We start from the raw sequence: 11,334 nt of genomic DNA, 5'->3' as shown, positions 1-11,334 counted from the left end.
AAATAACAACAAAAACCTAAATAGTAAATTAATAATTTACAAATAACTAAAAAAACAATAATATGTTATATAAAGATAATAATAATAATAATAACAACAATAACAAACATGTAAAAATAAATATTCATTACTACTACCACAAATAATAAAAGTAATAGATAATTAATGTAAGCAATAAGAATATTTCATAATGATATCAACAACAATACTATTACTACTAATAATGGTGATAAAATAAATATTTAATAATAAACATGTAAAAGATAAATATTCAATAATAAATAAACAATAATATTTATACCTGTAATGACTTATGCACTATAATACAATAAATTTTTTATTTAAATTACTATAAATCTGAACAAATTATACTAATATGTAATGATATATTAATAGACACAAAATATTATTATATTAACAATAATAAATATTTAAATATAATATTTCAGAATATATATTAATAATAATAATGATAAAAATAATCATAAGCACAATGCTTGAGACTGAAAAAATTATGTTAAATTGTACATGGTCGATTTTTTTTAATGAACTAAAATAAACAATAATAAATATTTAATAATAATAGCCCACCTCTGCACGAAGCCCTCCAGCAGACTGTGCAGGACGTGACTCCTGTATCTCATGAGCTGGACGTCCTGCGGTGTGCTGTCTATACACTGACCGTTCAGAATGGGCCGCTCGAACATGTTACTAAACTCCTGCCGAGTACCGAGGAAATCGGGCCGGACGAAATCCACCATGCACCAGTACTCGATCAGGTTGTTTTGCAGCGGGTATCCGGTCAGAACCACCCGCCGCCGGGACCGGATGTTCTTCAGGGTCTGCGAGGTGCTGGCATGGCAGTTTTTGATACGGTGGCCCTCGTCACATATCACGACATCCGGCCCGGGCCGCGACAGCGCTCTCTCAATCCCTGAACACCACAGAGGACACGCACAATCTCATTACAGAACATAACCAGAGTAAACGCGGTACATTTTCCACCCGCAACCCCCGACAGACCTTTCATGAGCTCCTGCTGACGGTCCTCCTCGTCCAGGTCAATAATTACAGGTCCCGCGGGTTTCTTGGACTTCCTCTTGCGGCCAGTTACAAAGCTCTTTTTGAGAGACAGCAGCCGGTACATCTCGTACCCCATTAGCAGCACCCCGCCGTCACGAGTCCAGTCCTCCACCACCTTGGCCCGGGCCACTGTGGTTCTGGTCCAAATAAAAGAAATACATTGATGTTTCAGCAGATGCTACAAGCGACTGAACTACCGATTAACACACATATCATTACCAACATAAACACTTTAACAACAAAGATCCCAAAAATCTCAAATCTGAGGACAGAAATGTGCTTAATTATCAATAAATACATGTCACAATATAAAACATAAAAACTTCTTTCTTTTGATTTTGGGATGCAATATGACCTACACATGTCACCATATTAACATTTGGATTGCACATAAGAGGTGGTGAAGCGTTCATACTTGTGCTCATCATTGAGGATGTGAACTATTCGAGGTAAAGTCTGGGCTGGATCGTGGACTGCACAAAGCTGGGCTGGATCCGTGTCGGGGGGAAGGGACTCAGCAGCAGGCAGCCAGAGATTAAACTCAGCCAGCCAGTTCTGTAGTGTATTCACCTGGAGACGAGAGGAGACATGAGACTCAAACCTCTCTGACAGAGCGACCAACACGATCCCAGGCCGTCTCTGGCTCTCGGACACTCACAGGTACAATGGCGAGGACAGTTTTGGCTCCAGTGTGCCGCAGCAGGACGTCGATGAAGGAGATGACCTGTAGGGTTTTGCCCAGGCCCATACTGTGAGCCAGAATACAGCCGAAGCCACTGCTGCTCTTATAGCGTTCTAGAGACTCCACCAGGTTATCATACAGGAACCGAATTCCACCAATCTGGAAGCAGAGAAGTTGACAAAGAGGTTCCATGTCCAAGTGAAATAGAAAAAAGCTAATTTCATAGCGGAAATGTGTGTACCTGGTGTGGTTTAACGGCGCGGGCGAGCTGTGGGGCGAGGAACAGGTCCTCCTCGTCTCCTGGGTGGTTGATATTGACCAGCACTCGTCCCTGGGCGTCTGGTTGATTGAGGCTGTCGTTCACATGCGACCCGCTGCTCTCCTCTGTGCCGGGAGTGACAGAGCGATCCTCGTTGTTGTCTTCCTCACTGCTTATCCGCAGGGCGTCTTCATCACCTGAACTCAACTCGATCACATCTGGAGAAACACAAATAAACATCAAGATACCTAAACCACAACTTGCTTCTTAAAAATATGCTTGCTTATATACATATTTGTGTGTGTGTGTGTATATATATATATCTAAACCACAACTTGCTTCTTAAAAATATGCTATATATATATATATATATATTTTTTTTTTTTTAAAGTATAATAAATATTCTTAAATTTCATACACACATACCTATACACACATATAAAAAAATATATATTTTTTTTTAATACATATGTATGAATAATAATAATATAAAAATAATAATTTCTATAAATTATAATTATATATAATATATATATATATATATATATATATATATATATATATATATATATAAACTACATTTAAAATATGTTAATAATAAATGTTATTTATTAAGTATTAGATTTATAAATAATTATTTTATTTTGACAATGTATCACATTATATTTTTACACACAGACATAAAACTGAACAGAAAAAAAAATACAATAAAATTAATATATAAAAATTTAATTATTTACATACATTTAGTTATTGTTAATATTAAAAATATATGTAAATAAAAATGTTTAAAATGTTTAAAAATGTTTACTAAAAACAATAAAATATTTTATTATTTACAGACAATGTTATTGTTACTGTTAAACATTTATTATTAAATATTAAATAATTATGGTATATGCAAATAATAATAAAAGTTTACCAAAAATAATTTTTTAAATAATTGTTTAATTTATATATATATATATATATATATATAAGACTCCCCCCACCCCCCCAAAAAATAGTTTCTAACATATATAATTTAATAATAAAACATATATGCAAATAATAAGAAATATTTAATAATACGTATATAATTAAATGCAATAATGTAAATAAATAATACTGTACTAGAACTAATACTTGACTTTACCATCTCTGTGGGCAGGCAGCTGAGGGGGCGGAGCTTCTTTAGCCTCGCCCTCGTCTCCGCTGCTGTCCAGACAGATCACTTCTTGTTTGGGACCTGGCACTGCAGTGGATAGATCTGACAACGGCGACAGCGCAACAAATTAACTAATTACAATACCAACAATTCTGCAGAAGAGCACTGGGCGGTAGAGGCGAGTCTCACCTGCGTGAAGGGGGAAGTCTTTCCGCTGCTGTTCGAGACGCCGCCGTCGCTCGAGCTCCTCCTGCTGGGCGGCTTTGGTTCCCGCTTCCAGCTGGTGCTCCTTAAGGACCTTCCTGCATGTCGGAGAGGAGATATGCAATAAGCAGGGAGACAAATGATTTTAATTGTAAGCAGTTTTGCAGAGCAAGTTTTGGACCAATAAGGGTCTAGTGTGGGCAATTATGACCAAAACAGAAACCATGAGAAACAACACTTCCTGTTGTGAGATGCTTATTGTGTCTGGTTAGCATTAAGAAGACAAGTCGGAAGTAAAAACTTCTTACTGGGAATTTTTTTTTGTTTTTTTTTTTTTTTTTTGTATTTTTTTACAGACAGACTTGTAAGTTTTGAGGTTGTTAATTAACATGCTTTTGTTGAAGCCATCTATTTGTATTAATTCAGCTTATTTTTAAAATCATGATTAACAGCTGAATTTGTGGTGAAAAACCACATTACCCATAATTTTCTATACAGAAAATTCCACCAATCAGAAACTTAAATATTTGCACGCATATGCGTATTTTGCAATATTGTAGTTGAATTTTGCAGTTAATTGATCAGATTGAGAATTCCAAGCATGTTTTGTATTACAGCTTTTCTGAAATGTTACATTTAAATACACAAATTAAGCAATAACTAATTGAATATGCACTCATTTGGATATATTCTCCAGAACACCGGATAAATCCAGATTTAAAATTTTTGTTTAATTTGGTTGACATACTGGAGTCAAAGGTTTTTATAGAGGGGATTTCGGATATCTCCTTTTATCACTCCATAAATCACAAAATACTGTTAACTGCTAGAAAAAAATACATTTTAACCATGTTTTTAGGAATAAAATATTATAAAAAACAAAGTATGTGTTATATGAGCAAACCCCACAGTAAAATCCTTCAGAATATAGATGGGAATAAAACTGTAAAGTTTGGTTTATGTAAGTGCTACTGAAGTGTTGGAAAAACTTTTTTTATTTTTAAGATAAAATGCCCTTTAAATATATGCATTGTAATTGATACAGACACAGTTTATGTGTAATAATTTTTTTTTTTTTTTATGTAAGTGCTACGTGTATTTAGAAAAGTTTTCTTTCCACCACTCTGAAACTACACGTGCTTTATGAAAAGCCAAATAACCCAAAAACTCAAATGTTGAACTCAAAAATGAAAAAAAAAAAATATCAATGTTTTGTCTGTAGTGTCTGGTCTGAAAATATATTGTTTCTACGGATAAAATTCTTTAAAAAAAACTTTACACGAGTAGTTTTTTTATTTCACCATTGACTTTAATTCAATTGTCATTTGTTTTTTTTTTTGGGATTGTAGTTTTTTTTCAATTTTAATTTTAGGTGCTTCATGGGATTGTAGTTTTTTCCCCACATTAAAGCTACGTCCACAAGAAATATCTGCGTCCACACACAAAACATGTAGTATAGATGCCAGACCAGCATGTGGCGCTGTAATTCTGCTACACCGTTACACTAAAACCGGTGAAGATGATTTGGACTATGCGCAGAAACCTTGGTATACAAATGAACATGGAACAATACATTTATTAATCTGTGTTAATGTTAGTTAATAAAAAGACAATCATTAAGTGTTTGTTCATGTTTTTGTTGCTGTTACTACAGCCCTACTGTTACGTGACGTAGTGGTGTCTGACAAGGGGCGAGACGTGGGCTGATGACGTCATCGTTTCAGAAAATATACGGATTCGCTGTCCACACGAAAACACAAAGGCGGCGTTTTCAAATTTATCCACTCTGGGACCCGGTTTTAAAAAATATTGGTTTCACTCTCCCAAAACGCCGGATCCGTATTATCATTAAACGAAGCTCCATACCGGATGTTCCTCCTCAAGTGAGCAGGTTTAGAGGTTTTGGACTTCTTCTTGGTGTTGCTGTTGGCAGACGTGTTGCTGTGGCTGTCTGGGCTGGATGGGGGTTGAGAGCCATGCCGTGATGATGTCCGTGAGTTGGACGAGGGCTGGGAGGGCGGCCGGGAGGCGGGCTCGGGGCTGGAGTCTCTAGACATCGGTGAGGTAGGTGCCGGGCTGCTCAGATCTCTTTGATCCTCGGCCTCCAGGCTCTCAAGCGGGTCTGTTGATAGGAAATACCAGGCGATCAATAATTGATTGACAGACTGAAAGCAGAGTGCACACATTAGTGACAACACCAGACAGAGGCATGATGCTTTTATCCTCATGTTAACATGTCTTATTCAATGCAACTACAAACTCAAACAGCTGTTTGGTTGGGAAAGATGGTGGTGTGAACTGAAAACGGTGCTGACCTGCGTCTTCTTCATCATCCCCATCGTTCTCTACATCCTCTTCCTCCTCCATCTCCTCTTCCTCCTCGCTGTTAAGGCTGGGCTCCAGGTCGCTCCCTGAGATCGCCTCTTCTGACATGGCGTCGCCTGGGTCTCCAAGAGCATTACTTACACATCTTCATTCAAACCACCTGAAGAACAAACACAGTGAACAGAAAGATCAGGGCTGGCAAAAAATTTTAGGAGAAGAATATTATTTATTTTTTTAGCAATGAATGTATTCGTTGTACCAGATAAGGCTTGCTTAGGCTGAGTGAGTATGAGAGAGACTCGTGCAGAAATCAAAACAAATGAGTGCAACAGCACACACACAAACTTATTTAGGCTGAGTGAGTATGAGAGAGACTCGTGCAGAAATCAAAACAAATGAGTTGCTATGTGATTTTATACAATAGTAGTTCAATAAAGAAAAAGTTAAAATTAAGGGACTTACATTTTAGACCCAGTATTGACAGTTATATGTTTGGAAAAAAGTTCCAAACAAGGCCACAGCAGAACTGTTTTGTGTCTCCGAGCAACATAACGGTGTTTCTTTACTGAGTAAATCCACGTTTTTGAAAAAATCAAGTGATTAAGTGAATTAGTTGACTATTTATAAAGTTAGTAGTGACTTTAGTTGTTTGTGTTTTTTTTGTTTGAACGGTTTGAATCTGTTAAATATTGGACTAAATGCCTCACTCATACAAACAATCATTTGCCGCCAACTACTGGTTTGGTTTCATATTTAAAATTACCATTGCATTTTTCCCAACATTTCTTATTTGTATATTTAAAAAAAAAATGTAAACATTATTCTTATAAAATTCTTTATACTTTTGAAATTTTGCAGTGTAAATGCATTTACGGCACCTCGGCTTCATCACACAGTCTGTGTAAATAGAATCGTGGTAATTCTGTGTTTCCTGCAGTGGAAAGATGGAGTTTGTTGACTGACACTGATTTCATCTGAACGGTAACAGCTCTACACTTTCTTATTATTCCAACTGAATTAAGTGAAACAAGGTAAGATTTTGATGTGAAAGATGACACATATAATAAAAAATATAAAAATATATAAAATATATAAAAAATTACAATTTAAGAAACATAGTGAGAAATGCCATCTGTTTAGTTATATACAGCAACTCCTTTTCAGTTAAATATTTCTACCTCTTTTCTAGTCACAGAGAGTTGTTTAAGTGAGAGAACATCTGTAACTTTGTCCAAATTGGGGGTATACTAATGTTTTTTTTGCATTAAAAATATACATATTTGTTCGTATATGCTGTCAATTATAGTTTTTAGAAAGAAAATCGGAATCAGCAAAAATTGGTATCGGCAGGTCACACAAATATCAGAAATCTGAATCGTTCAAGAAAATTGCAACTGGTCCGTCTCTAATTAGAAAGATTTCTGATATGATGCTGAAGTTATGATGCTGAAAATTCAGCTCAGCTCAACAAGCTAGAAATTATAAAACTATGAGGTAATTCCAAACAAATCATAAACACGCTTCTGCTGGAAAATTATGACATATTGGGCAAAACAGTGAATGGAAGAGGAAGCTACAAAATACATTATGAAATGTAAAAAACGTATAATACACCACAGAAAACAAACTAATTAAATACATAAAAAATGAACATACCAAGATCAATGTATGCAAATATTTTAGTGGCGATAGAGAACTGGCCCCAAACTTATGAATTTATATCAGCATAAGCCCAAAAACAACAACAACAACAACAAAAAAAACATACTGGCTACTATGTTTACTTTTCAGCTAAGAGGGTTTTTAGTTTTCATATAATTGTAAATAAAAAACTAAAAATTTTAAATAATTAAGTATTGTGTTAAAAGAATTTTGAGTTGTGTAAGAAAAAAAGAGAAGAAACAGAAAGAACTAGAAGAAGAAAAAAACAGAAGAGGGAGGACAGGGAGCAAGAGATTCAGGCTTCTTACATAAGAGCGGGTTATATAAGAAGGCAGCGAGCGCTTGGCAGGCAGTGACGGTGTGAATGTAGGCCACGCTGCCCGTGACACACTGACACATTCACACAGTACAGCACAGCCTGTTCCACAACACACACTCATCCGCTCCACCCCGCACCTGCCTCATCAGCCCGCGTCTGCTTATCTTTTTTGGTACAGATGGAAATTTTAAGCAAGATCTCCGGCTGTCTTCATAAACCCGTATCATGTTTCAGTCTCCCGTGATTATAATTATGCCGCTGTCCTGGAAGATTTTATCCGTACAATGAAAGCGAATGAGGCTGGATGCTGTCAAGCACCAAAAATGACAAAAAAGCACCATAAATAAATCATAAAAGTGGCCTACATGACTCAGGCCCTCACTCGTCAGGTCATACAGACAATTTTTAAAACATGTTTTCTGTATATGCTTGATTCATAACATATATAGCACTATTATACGATAAAATAACAGAATTATACACTTTCTATTACAAAAACATATATATAGTCTAAGTCTTCAGATTCAGTTATACAGACTATTTTTGTTATGTATTTTCTGTATGTGTCGTTTATATAATATATACAGAACTTTATAATGCACAGGCCATAACTTTATATAAATGTATACACATAAATATACACGCATCATTTATTTTACATACTAATTTATTTGCTCTTTTGTTGATTTTGATCGCTTCTATTGTCCCCATTTGTAAGTTGCTTTGGATAAAAGTCTGCTAAATGGCTAAATGTAAATGCAATATATATATGTGTGTGTGTGTGTGTGTGTGGTAATTTTATGATTCTACATAGTTATAGTTTTAATTACACAGTAAAATAAAATTTAACTTTTTTACACACGCATATATGGAAGAAAATATTATATATATATATATATATATATATACATATATAGATATATATATATACACACACTAAATATCACACATACATATATATATATATACACACAAATATTATATATATATATATATCACTAATATATATATATATATATATATATATATATATATAAAGATACATACATACATATATATGTGTGTGTGTATGTATATATCATATATGACAAAGACAGTTTGGAAATGTCATGAAGGACAGTAAAAGATTTGTAGTTTGGGTGAACTATTAGTTTAAGGTAAATCTTTCTATTATTTTACAGCTCTTCCAACAAAAACAGCAGATATCAATGACTTTCAATCAAACCAGATGTTGAATACAAACCCACTGACCTCGACTCCAACATCGTAATTGACACAGAAAAGGAGACCAGAAACATGTTAAACCTCAATAAATCTCATCTTTTTTCCATTGTGTAAAATGTGTCTGAAGCTCAGGTAGATTAGTTACTCCGCACCTGCGCGCGCCACAAACAAAAACACAAACCCCCATCAAACATCGATAAACTAGAAGCACATCACCCTAGTTTGGTATCCCGTATCACATAAAGGTGTTTTAAAGCGCTTCTGCGGACTGAACTGAATGAGGTACATTTACATAACTGTACTTGGTGACCAGCAGCGCCGCTAACAGAAGAACAACCAGAAAACCGGAAAACTCACCTAAGATCCGCGATACGACCCCCAAACCACTTTAAACACACACACGCCGCTGTTTTGCACTGTCTTATATGCGCTGTGCACAAAACACACCATCATTTGAAGCCTCTCGGGGTGCTAGCTGTTAGCGCGTTAGCACGGGCGTGCGATGCTCTCTTTTGTTGACGTTAGCTTCCGCGCTAACTGCGCTCAGATGTGACTAATAAAACACACGATCGCCGCTGAAACAAGCGTGTGCGGCGGTAAACCGGCGTCTTACCTTTTTACACCCCTGTTAGGATCCCCCGGCTGCGCTGTGACTCGTCAAAGTATTAATATTAATTTATGCAGTACTCCGGTTCTTTTATTTTATCTATCAATTGAGCCGAAGCCGCGACCTCAGACGCCCCCGAGGCGCACACACTCGCTCTGAAGGTTCCGCTCTTCTTACGGTCCGGGGGCCTGAGTGTCACTCTGAGGGTTTCATAATCACGCAGCGTTGCATAAAAGTAAATACAACACGGTGGAGTGTTGTGTAAAAGCCTGGAATAATCCGGACAGATGACTTACAAAAGGAAGTCCAAGACAAGACGAGTACAAAGGCATACATCGTTTCAATCAGGAAGCCTGTTTTTGTTCGTTTTGGGATGTAGCTACCTTTATGTTATGCGTGCATTTTGATGTTTTAAGTATTATGATGAATTAGTGCATGCATATAAAATAGTAGCCTCTCTGTGACATGTTTTGCATTTATGATAGGTGAAGCTACATGCAGTATTGTGTAATTCATTACATAATAAACATACATTTCATTATAGGCTGTGTTAGATGTTACGAAACAGCCGTGTTTATGGAAAGGTTGTTAAAATGGCAAAAATGTTCGAGTTTGGTTTTACAATTTTTGTAATAATATATACATTCATTAAAGTATATTAGTAGGCTACATATCAGTTTAATTTGTTGAATTAAAATTTTATAAGAGAATTTAAAATATAATTTTTTTATGAGATATGTGTAAAATATGTTATTGCGTTCAAATAAATTTATTTATTGTATGTTATATAATTTATTATATAGTTAGAAGCAGTTTATAGCATGTTATAAAACAACAAAGTTCAAGAAAAGGTTGTGTAAATACATCCATTTAGAGGACTTTCACTTTTTATTTGATTATAAATATTATTTTATATAACTATAGCGTCTAGAAGATAATAATATAGGCATTGATTAATGTATTGTATTTTTCTATACAAGCCTGTATTTATCTTTTTTTAGACTATATTATTGCAATATTGTAGTACCTTATAATTTATAATGTAGTAATATGTACTTTTATTAATTTTCATACTTTGTATACAAAGCCTTTTTACTTTAAGCATATATCTTTATGATTTTTATTGTTTTTGAATATTAAATATATATTTTTAGAAAATATAGTATCTGAAAATAGTAAATTCTAATATTTTAAAGCATTAGCAATTATTTAAATATAACAATATTTTAAAAATAAAATTTATTCATGTTATGTAACTTATTATATAATTAGGAAGCATTTTATGGCATGTTAAAAAAACAGCAGTTGTTTTTTTTTTTAAAAAAAGTTTCTTACTGTCTAAGACCCAAGAATAATCAAACTAGAAAACTTTTTAAATGTAGTTTAGGACAAAAAAAAAAAATTAAATAAACAAAAGAAAGGAAAAAAGACAGTACCAGTATCATGCCTTTATAATAATTAATTTGTTTATTATTATTATTATTATTATTATATTTTTTTTATTATTTATTTTTATTTTTATTATATTAATATTTTTGCTTTTTATTTTTATTTGTTTTTATATTAATTTTATTTATGTGATTTTTGCATTCAGTAACTACAAATCACTTTTTATTACATGTAAAGTGATATTTATGCACACAGGATGTCCCACATAAACGGTTTAGATAGAGATACAGGACAACCACATACAGCTAACGTTACACCAAAAAAAGCAATAAGCGAATAAATGAACTGTTACGAAACCCGTTTTATCGTGACACTCATCCGTCTTGAACTTCACACAGCAGCAGACGCAGCGCCATCCAGCGCTTCTTCCCTG

The 11,334-nt window shown here is 34.5% G+C and overlaps 1 protein-coding gene across 1 annotated transcript in view; it reads right to left on the bottom strand.

The window, feature by feature from the left end:
• The window catches only part of LOC109046883 (helicase ARIP4-like), a 15,388-nt gene extending 9,542 nt beyond the window's left edge, over positions 1 to 5,846 (bottom strand). Inside the window, 9 exon segments of the mRNA XM_042749941.1 lie at positions 592 to 934; positions 1,024 to 1,220; positions 1,499 to 1,653; positions 1,742 to 1,924; positions 2,007 to 2,242; positions 3,160 to 3,273; positions 3,361 to 3,473; positions 5,242 to 5,497; positions 5,691 to 5,846. Of these exon segments, the coding sequence (XP_042605875.1) occupies positions 592 to 934; positions 1,024 to 1,220; positions 1,499 to 1,653; positions 1,742 to 1,924; positions 2,007 to 2,242; positions 3,160 to 3,273; positions 3,361 to 3,473; positions 5,242 to 5,497; positions 5,691 to 5,808 (1,715 nt within the window). The 5' untranslated portion in view covers positions 5,809 to 5,846.
• Positions 5,847 to 11,334: the final 5,488 nt, after the last annotated feature.

This window comes from Cyprinus carpio, chromosome B22 (assembly GCF_018340385.1).
Source record: "Cyprinus carpio isolate SPL01 chromosome B22, ASM1834038v1, whole genome shotgun sequence".
NCBI classification, from domain to species: domain Eukaryota; kingdom Metazoa; phylum Chordata; class Actinopteri; order Cypriniformes; family Cyprinidae; genus Cyprinus; species Cyprinus carpio.
The sequence above is the reverse complement of the archived record's forward strand: the minus strand, read 5'-3'. Positions and strand labels throughout refer to the sequence as shown.